The sequence below is a fragment of the Schistocerca americana genome, chromosome 10 (assembly GCF_021461395.2).
Source record: "Schistocerca americana isolate TAMUIC-IGC-003095 chromosome 10, iqSchAmer2.1, whole genome shotgun sequence".
NCBI lineage: Eukaryota > Metazoa > Arthropoda > Insecta > Orthoptera > Acrididae > Schistocerca > Schistocerca americana.
The window spans coordinates 190,371,905-190,391,345 of NC_060128.1; the positions used below are offsets into that span (position 1 = coordinate 190,371,905).

Consider the following 19,441-nt stretch of genomic DNA (forward strand, 5'->3'; position numbering starts at 1 on the left):
GAAATTTCTTCCTCAATGTAAGGCCTATGTTTGATATTTGTAGACTTCTCTTCCTCACTAGTGGAGCTTAGAATCAGTCAGATGGGGTAGCCTCCATATTCTTGAGACCTAAAGCTGTATCCAGAATTTGTGGGTCATGCTAAAACAAGTAGTTTGCGATCTCTCTGTCCTGCCAGAGCCCTTACAGAACATCTTTGGGGCCACTGTGGGGTAATGGGACAATATCCCAAATGGCTTATCTAGATAATATGGTAAGGAGTATGTCTAACTACATTCAGAAATGTCTCCTGTTATTAGAGTACCAATTGCTTCATATACAATGTGTTACCCAAGATGACAGCGAGAAGAGTGGAATCTTTTCTGAGGTTTTGGTTTTGTTTCTTTGTTTGTGTGGAAATGCATGTCTTCCTTGTTTTCCTGACAGAACAAAATCAATTTTGTTTCCTATTACGTCCAGTATTGACAGTAAGAAATAATGTTGTTGCCTGCACAGTGGGACAGACAGTAGTAAAAAGCAGTGTGTGCTTTCCTTCACAGGATATGGACAGCGTAGCTAAGCTGTTAGCAGAAGCCGAGGCCGCCTTGTCGGACTGCGATTCCTGTTCGGTTGTAGCTTCAGGGGACCTCATGGAGATTCCTGTCAAAAGGCGAGAATAGCTGCGAACTGTACATCTGTCTCTTTATCCTTTGCCAGGCAGGAAGTGTGCGTGTATTTGTAATCAGAACTGTTGTTTTTACTATTTGTTCAATAGCTTTTATGAAATTTGACTTTGTGGCCTGATGGTGTAATGCAGTGTATCGGAACTATTGAGATTTCAATATATAGATTCAGAAAAAAATTGTTCTTTATACCCTTGCCACTTCCTCATTACTAGTTCCAGCAGACTGCCAGATGTCTAAATGTCTATGGAATATAAAGTGCCACAATGAATCTCTGAGGAGTGTGTGCTGTATTGAAACTTCTCAGAAGATTAAAACCTGTGCGGTGAATCGAGACTCGGACTTGGGATCTTGCCTTTCACAGGCAGTGCTGTTATTGTCTGAGCTACCTGGACACAGCTCACGATCTGCCCTTACAGCTCTGCTACTACCGGTGAGTTGCAGTCAGGTAGCTTAGTCTGTAAGAGCATTGCACGTTAAGGGTGAGGTCCTGGGTTTGAGTCTCAATCCTCTCAATCCAGTGCACAGTTTTAATTTGCCAAGACATTGCATCGTGTGCTGTCAGAATACTGATATCAGTTATTGTAAATCTGTACTTATTTAAATATGATTATTTCATTTCATTTTACTTTTTTAAATAGCAGTGAAGTGTTGACCCACTATATGAAGTTCAGAACTTGTAACAGGTGTCCTCTCACTGAATGCCTAAATTTGATAAGACAGATTGAAGACATTGAAAGTGCCAAATTGTTAAGATTACAGCCAAGGATACCACAGAACTGTTGAAGAGTCCGAACAAAGCTTAATTTGTAGTTGGTCTGTTGTCAGACCCGGCGAAATAAAATGGAAAATCCTAATGTACTTCGCTTAGTTTCATTCCATAATATAATTTTTGTGGGGTAACTATCAAGCCAAATTAAAGTTTGCTTAGTTCAAAAACCTGTTATGTGAACTAATAGTAGTGTGAACTTAAAAACATTCTGCAGTGACCTTCTCAAGAAACTGGGGTACTATCTGCTGATTCCTAATCTATTTATTCATCAATGAGTTTTTTTTATAAATATCTGTTTATCAAGTCAATTGATTAATTAACGGAATCAGTGATAAAAAATAAGAGTAATCTTACTGAAGATTTGAACCCCAGATAGGTGTCCATTATTCAGGAACAAACATTTGCTGTAACTTGCCAGTAACCCTAAAAAGTTTCATTAGTGATAAAGTTCAGTTAAGAAGAGCCTGGGAGAGGAGCTGATAATAGACAACACCTTCTGCTCAATTGTCAACTTTGTTAGCAGCACCACTTGGCATTTGTATTGTTAATAATATCAAATAACGTTACCGTTATGTAAAATATGGCCCATGCATACATTTAGCACAGCAGTGTGATCAGTGGAAGTAAGTTCTGTAATTTGACATTCTGTTTGGCGACAATGGCATTGAAATTGCCTACCTCTGTGTGTTGTACTTTTACATGTTTAATGACAAGAGGTAAGATTTTTTGACTTACTACACATCCACAAGGTCCATTTCATTTGAGACCTGTGAAAGGGACATTATATCTTTTTTCTGAATATGTATTGCATAATTTTGTTTCATGACATGTTTTGCATCCTTGTGGATCTCATTATGGATCTATTGAACAAAAAGAACATCTAATCCTAAACACTATAACGTTCTTTCTAATTCTACATATTGATATGACAAATTAAGTGTACCCATTAAAGTGTGTAAGGAGCGGTAATTTGTACTGAGAAAGTCAAGTCATTTCAAAAACTTTTCCTGGAAACACACAATTTTTAATTAACAGACAAGATTCAAAGTTCTGTTGATAATGATATATTGCAAGTTGATGAATACCATCGTGTTGGACATGAAAAACTCCCAATGAGAATAAGTTGTCAGAAACTACTTTGTTGGTACACCTGTGTTAAAACCCACGAGCAAGCTACAGTTTTGTAGATACACTGCATCTAGTGTCATGATGGGTGCAGAGTAAATGTGAAAATGTTGCTTGCTAAAATAAGTGATGTTGTTGTTGTGGTCTTCAGTCCGGAGACTGGTTTGATGCGATAGAGGAAAAAAAACTAAACTTCCTGACGAAGATCGGTCTTTGGAGAGAACTGTTGCCTCTAATAAGACAACTACTACCACAAAAATGACTGCTGAGATTGAGAATCATACAGGCTGGAATTTTTCTTTCTCCATCGTGTTTTAATTACCTTGACTAGTTCCTGTAAAGAATCTTGTAATCATTATATTTTTGTTCCTAAATGGTTATTTACAAGATCATATGTACACATTATTGGATTGTAGAATGATTTGATTTTTCTTGCGATCACTCCTTTTGTGGGCATGCTGGATTAGTGGTGGTCTTGCTGGTATTCAGCCTAGTTGTTGTTTATATTTTGACTACAGTCTGTCTACAAAGAAAATAGTGAGCTCTCCCTTGTTCCTAGTTCTGAATTGGCAGAAGTCGGTAGGAGTTGGTCGACTTCGGTCCGTTTGTGTTTTGTGTCCGGTTGCTGCCAACATCAGGAATCTAACACAGAACATTGTGTGTGTGTGTGTGTGTGTGTGTGTGTGTGTGTGTGTGGTTTTTATTTTAAGGGCTTGCCATCTTATTGCTTTATGCAGGCCGTAACTCTCCTCACAGACTCAGCCAACACCTATGACCACCACTACACAGTTCAGGCCATGACACTGTTGCCCAAGCAGCACCACGTGGAGCTGGAGCTGCATGGAGCTCTTTTGTCTGCACTTTAATGTTGTTTTATTTACTTACAGCAATTGCACTTATTTTTTAAGGAAATTTACAGGAATTTGGAAGTAGAAAATCATAAATTTATGGTATAATTTAAGGGGAGAATAAAATGAGATAGGGAAGAGTAGACACAGAAATCCTTTCACCAACACTGTGTGGGGAAGGGGACTTGCTATTGAACTTAAAGTCCAATGCTACACATTTTAGTATTATCCACACGAACATCCCCTTTGGGAAAGCTTGATTTGTTCAGTCGATGTGGATCAATTCTGTGTTAGCGTTGTTTGGTAGAATGCTGTGAGAGTTGATGTTTGTTAGGTTATATAACTACTACTACTACTACTACTACTACTAGGGTAGTTAGCAAACAAATTCTGCGTGGCTTTGAAACAATATCCTACCTAAGTTAAATACTGTTCCTTCATAGCTGTAGGCGAAATAACAAGCCACCATTGACCTATTATTAATGTTGTAAAATTATTTTTGTTGAATAAAACCAGACATTTTCAAGTAGTGGACCCATTAATTTTGTACGATTGTGTAATATGCATTCTGTGTTTCTGTTGTGTATTTACTCTGTTTCATTTTGCTTGCTTCTTTATATGAAACTTATATTACACTCATATTATTATATGTAGAACGATGTGTTCATTTATGTAATTACTTAACAATATTCAGTACAGGTTTAATGTGGGAACTAGAACAATATTCTAATTATGTCTACTATTATATATCTAAAAAGAAAGATGCTGTTACAACCTATCACAACTCCGGAGATGGGAGCTTGCCCTTCAGTATATCCTCTCTTCCCGTTACCCACCAGGCCTCAACCTGCACTAATTTCAAGTTGCCGGCGCTCATACCTCACCTGTCTTTCAACAACATCTTTGCCTCTGTACTTCCGCCTCGACTGACATCTCTGTCCAAACTCTTTGCCTTTACAAATGTCTGCTTGTGTCAGTATATGTGCGGGTGAGTGTGTGTGTGCGCGCGCGCCTCCCGGGATTGGAATGACTCCTTATCCTCTCCCTTAAAACCCACATCCTTTTGTCTTTCCCTCTCCTTCTCTCCTTCCCTCTTTCCTGATGAAGCAACCGTTGGTTGCGAAAGCTTGAATTTTGTGTGTGTGTTTGTTTGTGTGTCTATCAACATACCAACTCTTTCATTTGGTAAGTTACATCATCTTTGTTTTTAGATATATTTTTTCCCACGTGGAATTGACTGTCACTTGTTTCAATATGTGTGACACAGAAGGTACTCTCAAAAGCAGGGTTTATTTATGCATTTTGTGAAGTGCAGCAACAGCACATACAAACCCTAGCGTGATGTGTTGGAATGAAAAAACTTATGGTGTTACTATTTTTATGTTTTTCTGGAATTCTTTCGTTGTTTCTACATTTGGAGATGTGGCCTGTCTATGTAGCTAAATACACCTTTTTTTGTTTTTATTTATGAAGTGTCATTTGTGGCTTGTGATACACGGCGTTTCTTAAGCATGAAGAAGCGAAACCTGTGTTCGATAAAAAAAATCTTGTTTTGTTCCCTGGACGGGTCACATGTCCAAGAATATAATATCACTTGTGTTACATTTTTATTGTGTGTTTTTGTGTATCCATGTTTGAGTAATTATATGTACAATGCTAAAGGATGTTATGAAAAATGCAGTATTTGTTTCCCTGATTTTGAAAGCAGAACATTGTTCTTACTTACTGCACAAATCAGCTCTTCTGCCATCTTACATTCCCGTCACCGCTTGCGGCAGGCGTAACCAACATATGCTGCAAAGTAAGAGCGTTGACTTAACTTTGTGAAGTTTTTCTAATTTTTCTGTTCAACTGTGCTTTGAAACTGCCTTCCACTTTGTCTGAGGTACTTTAAAGTGGTTTTTTGTTTTGTGTGTAAAGGAACTGCTTGTCATCCAGTAGGTGGCTCAATATATAATAATAATGAAGTAGATCTTTCAGAGACGTTCATGTAGCCTAGTGGTTAAGGTCCTAGGCTGCTATGCTGAAGGTAGTGGGCACAAGTCCTGTCAGATGTCAGTCTTTTTTTTTTTTAATGTCGTGATAGAAATGCATCTTGGAAAATAGAAAACAACTTCAGCTCTGTAAAAATCCCATTTTATTGGATGTTTACTAGGAGTTTAATGATAAAGGATTTTCATCTAGCTGAAGTGGTTTTTTATTTTCTAAGATGCGTATTCACAGATGTAGTTTCCCTCATTATATAGTCTATTGTAACAGAAATGACTGCCATCATTACTTTTATTCAGTTACTTGTGACTGCATCGTGTGATACCTGGAACCATAACCTACACTACTGTATAAGTGGTTTCAAAAAGTCGATCATTTCCCTTTGTATCCTCATTAATTGTAACTGTACATTCTGCATAAACTTAATTTCTAATTTCTGACTTTTTTATTCTCTTTCATTTGGCCAATATCCAGTGGAAAAAAAAAGTTGGTAACTTTTACAGAGATGTCTTGAGACAGGCAATTGAAGACTTCTGCACCAAGTAGAAGATCACTCAGTCTGTGGAAACTTCGACAAATACTTGAGGAAAAGATCGTCTGGAGTAGTGCATCTCTGCAGAATATTTTCTTTCACATGCAAAGAATTGCAGAACAAGACATCTTTGCTGTAAGAACGTGGAGGCATTATTGACTGGTGGCCACATTTCATTCTAGAAATGAAATGTATTAGGGAAGCAGCAGGTTAATGCACTTGGTCCAGCAATGTTCCGGTGCCCTGATTCCATCTCGAGAAAGTGTTTCCTTCAGGCCTGCAAAATAGTTGTCAACTCTGGCTATCAGTTCTTTGTTTAAAGTGAATCTTCATCCACCAAGAAAAATTTTCAGCTTTGGGAAGACATGAAAGACTGACAGAGCCGAATCAGGTGGGTGTGGCAACAATTCATACCTTAGTTCGTGTAATTTTGCTGTGGTGACGCCACGTGTGCGGACGTACATTGTCTTGATGGAAGATGACTTTCTTACTTGCTAAACCTGGCTTTTCTGTGTATCTTTAGTTGCAATTTGTCCAGGAGGTTAACATAGTAGTCTTCACTAATTATTTGCCCAGTGGTGAGATAATCTACAAACAGGATCCCCTTCGCATCCCAGAACACTGACACCATGACCTTTCCCACCGAAGGAATTGTCTTTGCTTTTATTGGTGGCAGAGAATCAGCATGTTTCCACTGCTTCGACTGTTGTTTTGTCACTGGGGTATAGTAGTGCACCCAAGTTCCATCTGCGGTCATAAACTGGCACAAAAAATCTTACCTGTTTCTCCTAAAACGGGCCCAGCATTGTTCCGATATGTCCATTCTCATGCATTTTTGATCCAGCATCAGGTGTTGGGGCACCCATCTTGCAAACAATTTTTTCATTTCCAATTCTTCAGTTAAAATGAATCCTGCGTGACACATTTTGTGCACTTTTGCAATAATTTCTGGAGTAGTGACACATCTTTGCCAACCATTGCGCAGATTGTCATCAAAGCTCTGCCGACCAAATTTAAATTCATTTGTCTACTTGGCAACAGTTGAATATGAAGGAGCAGAGTCTCCCAGTGTATTCTGGAAATCGGCATTAATGTCCTTTGCTTTCATATCTTTCTTCAGGAAGTACTTATTAATTGCTTGAATCCCCCCCCCCCCCCCCCCCCCCCCCCCCCGTCCCCTCCCCAAAAATCCCTGTCTTCGCAAATCACTTCATTGGAACAACAGAGCCACATCACAACCACAGTTGTCTTCTGAGAGCACTGAAACGGCACATGTTTACAGGCAACAGTCCAATGAATATCCAATCTGAAAAACTCGCTGCACTAGTGCTGACCTTTCGTGGTGATTCCGAGAACTTTTCAAACCACCCTCGTATTATTGGAAATGTCGGATTGAGGAAGCGGTTCGTCAGGGAAGCCGAACTAAAATTCTGGGCTCAATTCACATAAGGTGGTTACTGTGGTCAAATGAACTCTGGAAATATTGATAGGTGGTTTGCAAATATATTCTCCCAAATCTTACTGCATAGTCAGTCATTGTGATTGACAACACTCCATTACCGTAAGAATCGAGTGGACAAAATACCGACACGGTACTATAACAAATTGAGAATGTGGGAATGGGTGCAAAAAGAAGCATGTTGCCTGTCATGAGAGCAAGCGAGAGAGGAAGTGGGCTCTATTAACTTTGAGAATGTAGACCTGCTTTTTTATGTAAATGGCAAAGGGCTGTCTGCTTGCCACCCTACAGTTGTAATTTGAGTGTGGCTGAACTGGCACGGGCAAAAATAAAATGGTTGTTTAGGGAGAACAACATTTCAGGGGACAAATCCAAAGACAAGCTCTTTAAGATTTCAAGTGAATCACTTTTGTCAGTAACTGCTGATGGCTGGGAAGGGTCCAGGAACTGGAAGGAGACTGCCGGTGGTGCGAAAGTGTTGTCAAAATTGTAATACATGAAATCATTATTATCGATACTGGTACTGCAGAATCGGATGGCAGCGACAACTGTGCATTGTGCACAGATGAGAAACTTAACGAGTGTTAATCAGAGTGATGTACATGTACGTACACTTCTGTCTTACGTGTGGGAATAAATGTTCAAAATTTTAATCGTTCTCTTCTTATTGCCGCAATGTAAGTTTTACTACTGGTCCTTTTTAATTCAGAATTGTCTGTGTGGTCTGATACAAAATTAGTAGTGACAGGTACCACCATTCATAACAAAACTACCAATTTCAATTTCACAAATGTGGTAAACTTTTATTACGCTGTCATCTCAATGACGTGCAATACATAGCAGCCTACAGCTGTCGTGGCGGTGGATAAGAGTGTGCCGTCAGCACCTCTGAGTGCAAACTGTACGCGAACGCGAGTGTCACACCGGCACCGCACGGCTCCTCCCCTCTGCGCCGCCCTCCACCCCTCGGCAGTCGGTGTGCTGCAAGTCAGTGGACGGAGCTCCCTTACTCTGCTCGCTGCACCCCTCTCGGAAGTCGCTCTTCTTCTTGCGAACAAACTGTACTGACCCAGTTGTCTTCTGTAGGTGACCTGACTACCCAGATAGCAAAATTCTACTACTACTACTACTACTACTACTACTAGTGTCTCATTTCCTAATCCAGTCCTCTTCCATTACTATTACTGATGTGGCAATCAGTGAACTTGATAGATCTGAATACCACTGTATTAACTAAAGTTTGCAGCTTCTGGAACACAAAATATTAATATGTATCTGGTTGCTTACATTTTGTGAAACTATTTGCTGATCTAGCTATTGGAGTAGACTTTATTATTTTGAAACAAACCTGCAAACTTCAGATATAAGCAGCAGCTTGGAGAAATTAAAAAAAAAGTGACATGGACAGTTTAAGGTTATAAAAGATTGCAAACTGTTTTAGATTTTATATAATTATTTATTGTGAAATAACATGAGCAGTAGTCAGTGATTTGGCTCTGAAATTGGCAATTCAGTAACAACAGCAATGAAGACTAAATTAAAAAAAAAAAGTGTCAGATCTTTGTTTGACATTTTTTATAAACATATGGACAAAAAGCCATATTTATTCTCCACATGTGGAAAAACTCTTACAGTTCATGTATGGCTCAGTGGTTGTCAGCTCAGTCACATGCTACAATAGCACGTTATTGCCTCTCAGAAAAATGGCAATTCGTGTGATCCCGATTTAGTTATGTACTGCAACAAGAGAACTGTTCCCGTTCTCTTGTGCACGTGTAGACATTATTTGATCAACTGTTCTCTGTCTCGCAAAATGGTACGTTTACCACTATCTTTGCTGTTTTCCAGTCAATCTATAGAGAAAATAATGCTTTCTCATTTTATATTTATTTTGCTGAAAAATCCTGCATTATAAAACTAAAATGAATATGTTTTTAACCAAATTATGTTAGGTTATGTTGTTCCACAGAAGCATTTGTGAACTGCTAGTAAGTAAATTTTAGTTAAAAACCGAAATGCTGTAATATGTGTGATCTCACTTGGGTTACAATCGCTTTGATAGAGTGTTTACAAGAGTTTGTTTGTGAACTGGAAGCCATGTCTTTACTTGGCAAGGTAGCTTTGGGCCCATAGCTCGAATTTTTTCAAAAGTATTTCACCAAATATCATTCCTCAAAGTAATGTGACCATTTAATTATTTTTCTCTCCTCTTTGACTGCTCTTTTTCACAAACAGGTTTCAGGTTCGTTAGCAATTAAATGGAAATTTGCAGCATCATCATCATCATCATCATCATCATCATCATCATCACTGTTTAATTTACAAATAAAAGTTTCAGCTTATAGTGTTTGAAGTTTCTGGAAGACTGATCCTACCACCCACAATTTAGCTCCTTGCCATGAAAAAATAAGAACACGTAATAATAGTAATAATAATATGAACAAAATGTGTAGACAGTATGAGGAGTGATTGCAAAGTATACATGAACGTTTAAACCCCTCTACTGAATGAGTGAGAATAGGCTAACAAAATGATATATTCCAGTATTTCTGGAAGAAAGTCAGCACTGACAAGGATTGCAGAAATAAGGAAAGAACCAGAAAGAAGTAATATCACAGAAATGGATACAACAGAAAGCAACTATTTCAATAAAATACTAAATTTAAAAAGTTTTCATGACAAGAAGAAGTAATAAATCAGGAACAACAAGGGCAGAGAGGAGGAAAGACAAAACAGGGAGAAATGACATTAAATGAAGTAATAATATTGCAACTCCATCTGGGGCTGGAACACTGCCAACGGGGGGAGAAGATGAAAGACTACGGAAAACATACGAAATAACATAGAATAAAGAGGAATTGAAGCTGTCATATGATCACAGTTGGCCACTGCAAAGATAAGAATAATAGACCCCTACCTGCATTACAATTGAAGCATAAAGATGATTTTGACAGACATGTATTTCATAGAAAGTTGGTGACAAACACTATAAATTGACACAAATATTCAAAAACTAGACATGCTGCCCCATGGAGAGAGGAGAGCAAACAAACTTACTCAGAAACAGTGAAGGAATTGTGGCTGTAGGGGAAGTGAAACTCACTCCAAAATGTAGCTACCCTTAACGTGGTCCATGCCATCTCCAGTGAATAAGTAATAGCAATAAATATAACACGGGGGATATCCAGAATTTACCTCGAGTGCCCAGTGTCATTATTACACAATGATGGGTGAAAGAGTGAGCTTACTTTAGTTTCAGGAGAACGTTTATTTCACAAGTTAAGAACTGGTCTTTTATGTGTATGATGGAACATCATTATGTGGATTAATCTTTGGTAATGCTTGTATTTTTATCAAAATTTATTTCCAGATTTTGTCAGTATGTATGACTGAAGGAAGCTCTTCCCTGCTTGAAAGTATAATTTTCATGCTTCAACACCATGGATGCATGCTGCTTGTGTGAATAAAGGGAAATGGTGGTATAACAACTACCTGACTGTGGCATATACAAAGCTGTATTATAATTAATTACAAACTATATAATATATGATGTGTATGTAGCAATTGTGTTAATGTTTCCTACTGTACTTTCTCAAAAGGAATAAATATGGACAAGAAAAACATTTTCTGTGTCTAGGTGTAAGTGCTATTGCAGAACGTGACTGAACTCGAGTAGTCCGTACTGGCCATATTCTTTGTTCCATTACAGACATATCAAATTAAAAAGAAGCAGAATTTGTGTGTAAGATGTATACATGTCGATGGGTCCCCACTACAGTTAATTTACATCACTTTTCACACTTAGCGAAAAGCCACTTGTCACACACACAAAATTTATTTTATTTTATTTTTTTTGTAGAAAAACAAATGTCACGTAATAGTTTTATGTATAACATTATCATGCGTGTGCTTTCTCCTCTCCACGAGCCGTACGTGTCAGTGCACAAATAGCGAGTTTGGTAGATGCGTCAAATGAACCGATTGGTCTGTCCACAAAAAATAAAAAAATAAACATTCCCTGAAAACATACAGGCAACAATGACATCATTCAGATTTGTGTACATAAAATTGGAGTTTTAGCCTTCAGAAAACTATTAGTTTTTACTTTGTAAAGTACTGCACCATAAAAAGCGCTTGGCACTACATTATATACTTTGTATCTTAAACTCTAGAAACAGACGACCATAGTTACAGGTGGTAAGCTTGTAATATAGTACAAATATAACGTCTTATGTTTAGGACCAACAAATAACTTCTTATTACTATGTGAGGTTTCGTACATGCAGCCATTGACAAAAAGTTGCCTCAAAATGTGGAACCTCAGACAGTTTATCTTTGGAGTCCTAACAATGAAAAATAAGTTGATTTTCACACTCTCAATACAATCAACACTATTCACACATTAACAAACTGATAGTAGCCTGGTCTCGGTGTATATGATTAGAAAAGTTTCACGCACTTGCATATGGAAATGGACAGGTGGTGTGTATTAATGCAAACAGCAGGTAACATGTTAAGCTTTTATGTATGAGAAAATATTTAAAGCAGGAGTTAAGGGAACCATCAAGCATTTACCTTTTGATAACTGAAGAAAAAAGTTGGCTGAAAGTAAAAAGATTTGCTTCATTGGCAAGCACATAGAAGCAAAGTTACCTGCCTGTTCTCAAACTTAGTGGCACTTTTCATCTTTGTAGCATTTTCCATAACGGAGTATAGAAGTCAATGGAAATTTGTCAGTGTGCTGGAATGGTGATAGCACACTAAAAATCAAAGGGGTTTGGGGAAAAAAACTGGTAGTAAGGGGATGGAGTGTGAATGTGACAGTATAGCTTTATAATGCACTGGTGAGAACAGATGACAGGAAAATTATGGACGATAAGGAATTAAGCTAAGAAAATGAAATCAGAGTAAATGGCAGCAGAGAGAGAGAGAGAGAGAGAGAGCAGACCAGCTAATGACAATGGAATAAAATTATTGGTTTGTAATTAGTGTTTGTTGTGATGATGATGATGATGATGATGATGATGATGGAAGAGAGAAGTCAGAGAAAATGAAGGAAACATTTCATCGGGAGTAGTCTAGGTGGGTGGGGAGTTAATTCTAGAATCAAACAACAAAGAAAAGCATTAGAATAAGAAATGAAAAACTCGAAAGTGTATACAGAAAGACAAACAGGTGGTCATGTGAGATAACAGAATTGTTTGTAGAAAAAAACAAAACATTGTGGGAGCTACTAAGAATTAGTGAACATGTCTTTAAATCAAGATGTGCAACAACTGTTCGTGTTTAAATGGCTATTTTTTTTATCTTGCTCAAGAAGAAGCAATGTATCAGTTATAATTTATTTTGCATATTGGTGGTAACTTCATTGGGGGAGGACGGTTGAAAAACTATGATGATGATGATTTTTGCTACAGGGCATTAAGAAAAACAGAATATTTAGCAACTAAAAGAAAAGTAATTTTTATTTAGAACTGGATACGGGTAACAAATTCATGAAGAACCATCACAGCTGGCATTTTTGATAAAGTTTCCATTTTGCATGAATAAAAAGTTGGTACTTTTGAATTCAGTAACTGTGCATAGGGCTTAGCTATGATGGCTAGCCTCCTACCCAAATAGTACTTTAGGTTACAAGTGGGTTAACATAGTGACTCAGTTACCATTATCATAGAAAAAACTGCTAATCTTCTTGTGTAGTTAAAAATACAAATTTTGTTTTGGTGTAAACAGATGAAAATGTCAAAATTAGTAGAAGGATGTGCAGTTTGTGTTAATAGAAATAACACTGTTTTCAAGAAAACAATTTTCAAAACCATATAAGATGGAAGTGTTGTAATGTGCCACATTTTGACACAATGTGTTTGTTTTTTTATTGTTTCTTTTGGAACATATGAAATGTGAAAGTCACAGATCCCATGAAAACCTGTTATGTTGCATCTTGTAGTCTGAGTAAACTACACCTGAGAAACCATTTCACAGCTCCCCATAGAATGATATGTTCAGCATCATACAAAGAAATATGAACACTTGGCTGAAGCACAGTTTTCCTGCTAAAATACTGCTTTTTAGTTACAGGAAAACATTTTTAAATACTTTATTTTTATGCAGAAGATATTGCTGAGTGTTGGGTTACATTGCTGGGCACATTACATATTCATTATCCGAATAGCTTATAAATGTAGCCTCCAAATTGTTGTCCATAATATTAGTGGACTATGTACTCATATTACTCAGCCCATAAGTTGCCTTTGATGCTCATATTTCTTACTGACATCATACTAAGTTACATAACAATTGAAGAAAATTTCAATGAAATTTATCTACACATTTGAACCTCAGTGTATCTCTACAAGAAACTACAGTATTTGATAAGAACTGCACTTCAATAGTTGTACTCACACATTCTCCATACAAAAAGACTTGAAAACTGCTGTACGTCAATTATTCGATTTCAAAAGAAAGTCCTACAGATGCTGTCCACAAGAAATTTGATACTGGAATGGAATAAGAATTGCATAATACTGCGTTTTAGGCTGCTGAAGTACAGTAGTATTCACTTTCTTTTAACGATGAGGCACATGATAAATGCATTCTGTTAGCAATGTATATACGTATGCAGTCAATGCAGCACTCCTAGACTCGTCCGTTCCAGGACTGAAAATTTTTCAACAGAAAGCAGGAAACAAATGAATGCAACATAGTACAGCACGTAACACTTTCGTATTTATCAAATAGTTTGCACGGCTTACTAACATCGTAAGTCCGAACTTCCTCTTCCTTTGTTTTTGTATGCATGTTGTACGTCTGTTTATTTGCACATTAAAAACCACTGACCAATTTTTAATCCATATTTGTGTCTTGTGCTTTTAGGCACTGTACACAATAATTAAGTATTTTCCTCATATCCAGACAGTCACAACTCACAATCTCGGTAAGCTATATTCCCAAGAGAAAATATTATAGCACCAGTTGGAACTAACTTTGTTGCACTTAAAATTTAGTAGTACGATAAAATAAGAATGGTGTTGCTACTGAGTGAAAAAAAGAATGGAACTGACAATGAGCACTTATATCCTCAGTGCATGAAACATAGCCGAGTGCCTAAAGAGATGCCATAATTCCATACACAGTTTGTGATCGTCAACATTCATTACATTATTAAAACTCTGTGGTTGGCACAGAACTCGAGTGCTGATAAGTTATATATGCGCATCTCCCCCTTGTTGAACAGTTTGAAAACATTTCACAGACTACAGCCAAGTCTCAATGAATCGTAAGCTGTCTCTTGTTCCAGTCTCCATTGAGCCACTCTTGCTAACAATGCCAGATTGCCATTTTTTGAAGACGTGTAAGTAAAGACTACGTTGTGCGTTATGAGGCTTTTCCTCTGTTGTAAATACTTCAGACGAGCCCCTCGGGCACTGTCTCACGTGCTGTCGCCTCACAGTATGTCAACCGAATATTAGTTTGTTATTTTTAAGTGGTGGTGGTGCTGTGTTTACAAAAATATCTGGGGGAGCTAATTGTATTAAGTAAGACATAATAATTGCAACACAGACTCTTCCATACCTGTCACATACGTCCCACGTTGTAAGAAGTCAGAGTATGTATCAGACTGCAACTGAATGCCTTATGTCAGTACTGTGCCACATACTGTGTACACGGGGAAGAGTCTTTGTCAGAACAGCTGTATGATCCACCAGTGCTAGGGTCTACTAACAAACTGTATTGCAGGTTCGGACGGGTTGAACTGGCTACAGCACAGCACGTGCCGTGTGAGACAGACTACACAACAAAATACACCGACACACAGTTTCTTGTTGTGGGGAAGAGCTACTGCGTATATTTTTTTCAGGGAAGCCACTGAAATTCATAAACGTGACAATAGTTTTACTAAGGAAGAAGAGAGCTTAAAGATGTACAAAATCTTAGTTTTCTGCACTGCAACAATGAACAACCATTACAATTAACAGATGAGGAAGTACAGTGTTAATGACCAAGGAAATGTCCCCCTGCAGACTGGATATGATCTCTGGCTACAGGCTCAACTCCAGTCCCCCCACCAGCAACGGAGAGTGTATCTCGAAAATGCCAGTCCCTTGCACCAGTGAAATGTCAGGAAAATTGTTCAACAAATACTGGCCGTTCAGAACGGAGTGCCAATGTATTGGCTCAGTTGCCCCGTAGAGGGTAGACGCACTGTCGACGTGTGAGGACTAGATGGCACCGTGTCCATCTCCCTGGTCTTTCAAACAGTTACGTATACATGCCGATTCCATTGTACGAGCAGCACCCTTACATCGGTAATTCCTGCTTCGCTTGCAGCAGCTCGGTTAGTTTACACAACTACTGAAAGCTGCCCCAAAGTAACACTCCATACATTGGAATCTCCGCTTGGTGGGCTGACTTATTTGTGTAACACAGTGACATAAATAATGTTTGGTGTCAAATGATTGAATGTACCACCATTTCTCTTAAATACATTTACAAGTAAATGTTGTAATGCTTAGTACACTATAAAGTGTAGCAGGGTGACAAGTTTTGATATTATGATGAATTAAGTCGCATTTGATAGATGAACTATAGGGCCAACATTAAACAGTATTAAAATTAGACAGTAACTTCTAACACATTTTCATTGACTTTCCAATGTTGCAGAAATGTTCTGCATAAGATATCATAAAACTCATTTTGGTAGTTACAGCAAAGTGTGCAACTTATAGAACATATCAAAATTTGAGAGCTATGTTCTTTTTATGCGTGTCCAAGATTGGCCTTTAGGGTCCTAGTCAACAGAATGTAAATTATGAAGTTAAGATTCTGGCAGATGAAAATTCTGCCCACATTCGATCCTACTCTCAGAGCTCAGCTATACCAAATGAGCTTCAGTATTTCAACATCGGCAGACAATGATCGAAAGACTTACGGTTGGGGATAAGGGTTGTGCAGATGCGGATCTCTTACCTGTGCAGACCCCTGCTCGTACCCACTGTCAGAAAATACTGTGAAGTTTCAGCAACACCGTATGACAGAGTGCCAGGGAGGGGGCTTGGAAACACATTTTATTCCTGAAACATCCCTTGGGCTGCATTTCAGTCATTTGTGCCAGTGTGGCTTTTTTTCCCTTTTGTCAAAGCACTTCTTTGCAATTAGCAAGAGTGCGTCCTGTCGACAGGGATTGTGTAGAGGCAGTGGCACATTGCGAATTGCTGTCAGGCTGTGAAATGCAGTCACACTGGGCTCTTGGAAGAGTGCAGGCACTGAACATGAGAATCTGGCATTCAGGTACCATCCCATGAATAACTAAAAAAATAATGGTGAATCTGTACATGACTTTATAAACCTATCTTCAGTACAAAAAAATAAAAAAAAAATCTTATAACAGTGATTTTTTGGGCTCTGTGACCCTGTGTTGAGGTGTTTCCAAATCAGTGCAGCTTCAGTTCTGTCTGTAAATATGAAATAGTTTATCCAGCTGAAGTGAGAAATTCTGATGAAAACAAACAAGATATGCGTGTCTCACATTCACTGTTGACAGAGCAAAGCAGCATAGTACACTTAACTGGGTACACTATGCAGTTGTGTGTGTTAGTGGACAGTGCATGAAGGTATGGTGAGTGTTTTAACATGCAAAATTCTGTTTGTTTAATTGCTTTTACTATATAAATTATATAAAACTGTAACAACAAAATCAATAAGATTACGACACAACTGAAAATTGTGTGATGGGGTCACAGAACCCAAAAAGTCCTTGTTTTTGTGATGACAGCAATTCTTTTACTTGCATACTTTAGTGTGTGTCAGTGACAAGTAGGTGACAGTGGATAACATTAAACAGTAAAGCCCTCAAATACACCACTCATGTGTGAGAGATTTTGTTTTCTATCCTATATAATGTTGATAACATTACTGAATGGCACAATAAATCACAAAATTTATTGAAATGCACCAGTGACAGGGCAAGTCTCAGTACACCCTACAGTTTGCTGATGAATTATGAGACAGTGAATTTGAAGATTACTGCAGCCATTTTGAATTTGCAGTTATGAGAATAAGTCCTTTTCAGAACGTACTCAAACCATGTTTGCTTCACAGATGGAGTGGAGCCCTGTGATAGAATACAATTCTAGAGTATGAGGATATAATAGGTAATCTATAGAATGCACAAAAGTAACAAATAGAAAATATGTTCTGAACTGTTAAGTAAAAAATATGTTTGGATAGCAACGGCAGTTATGCAGTGGTAGTGAGAAGCAGGCCACAGAGCTTGAAAGTAACTGAAAATGTAGCTGAGGGTCTCTTGATTGTCAGCAAAATTATGAAAAAATAAACTTATCTGTATCTTTGACACAACTTTAAGCCTAGTGAAAGCACTGTTGGTCCTGTAAGTGTAAAGCTACAAACACTTCTAATGATTATTGCTCGACTTCTATTTAGGGCATAAACACTGAAAAAGAAATAATCATAAGACCCCTGCCCCCACTTCAAAAATAAAATAAAAAAGGAGAACTGCTTATAGAGGCAGAGAGAGAGAGAGAGAGAGAGAGAGAGAGAGAGAGAGAGAGAGAGAGAGAAAGAAAACCTGTCATTTTAAGATGAAATAATTTCAACACATCTCAGACCAGAAAGTCTGATGTATGAATCAGAGTCGTTTATCATTTCCGGAACTGTGTTAAATGTGGCACAACAGAGTACTAACTAAAGTAAATTATGCTTGAGACCATTTGAAATGACATTGTCCACCACTAACTTTGTGTAATGGCTAGTGAATATATCTCCTCCTCTTAAGATCACTCCATAATTATGCAGTTTGCATTTCATAACTTGCATATAATATTCTTTACGTGCAAATGTATGATCTTTCTAAACCTTGAAATGTGATGATTCTGAGACCAGACCTTTTGTATTAACTGGATATTAGATCAGAAAATTGTGTGGATATCTTTAACATAACTTTCCTAAATGTGGAAATGACCTCGTGGACATAAAAACTAGGATTGTAATGATATGTGTCAAAACAACCTATTAGAAGATCTCAAAATGATAAGTCTTTTGAAATGTACATTATCTCAGGTACATGAAACAATTCAAGGAACTACATATTTTTTCCATTAAAAGGGACTGCCAGCTCCCAGTGAGGACATGTTGTGTCACAGATAATGTTTGCGCCATAGCTCTCTCAAAATGCTCAGATCAAACATTTAAAGTATCTGGTGTGCTTTGATATGTTATAGATGCTCCCATTTATAAAGAATGTATGTTTGAAGGTCTCTTAGCACAACTCAGAATTCCCACCTTTGCATTACATTTCAAGACAGTTGAAAAGAATCACAGTAATTATGTGCCTGTAGGAGAATTGCTACAAAAATTAAATACGACATTACTGACAAGATGATGCAGAGTGGATAGTTTGCAAAATTTGTTAATGTCTACACATCAAAAAATTACATATGTTCTACTATCTTACTGTTGGACTCTACCATCAAAAATATTCTTGGTTATTTGCATTCACAATACCTGAATTCAAATTTCTCCTTTTCAGCTGCTACACTACCCACATATTAACATTTTATTTCACGATGTTGGATTGTATTGGTGCATTTTATGAAGAGAATACATATTCTCCACTTAGCCCTCATGGAATAAGGCCACTTGTGATACACAAAATCTCTGGGAGTCACCACTAAATCTCACTGGTTACTCCTTGTACAGAAGTTACTATATATCTCACATAATAGTATTTAGTGTATAACAGCTTTTAGAATCTGTGATACTACTGGATTATTTTCATTCAAATACTGCAGAAACAATGAAATATCTGTAGTCTACATCAGTGCATTTTACTTCTGATAACCCAGTTTAACATTAAATAGGGCAGAAAGTCAGATAGTGGGGAAAGACATCAAGACAAATGTCAACACAGTCATCTGGGGTAGAATTTGAAGTTAGCAGTGGTCGCTGAGAGAATAAAATCTCTTCTGTTTGGTTTCCCTTCCGTCTAATGGGTCTTTGTTTTATGAAGAACATGTTCTTACTTTTCCAATTTTCCAACC

At 37.7% G+C, this 19,441-nt stretch overlaps 1 protein-coding gene across 1 annotated transcript in view; it reads left to right on the plus strand.

Moving 5' to 3' along the window:
* The window catches only part of LOC124552698 (zinc phosphodiesterase ELAC protein 1-like), a 68,269-nt gene extending 66,860 nt beyond the window's left edge, over positions 1-1,409 (plus strand). The window contains exon 8 of the mRNA XM_047127039.1: positions 538-1,409. Coding sequence (XP_046982995.1) covers positions 538-657 — 120 coding nt within the window. The 3' untranslated portion in view covers positions 658-1,409. The remainder of the gene's footprint in view (positions 1-537) is intronic.
* Positions 1,410-19,441: the final 18,032 nt, after the last annotated feature.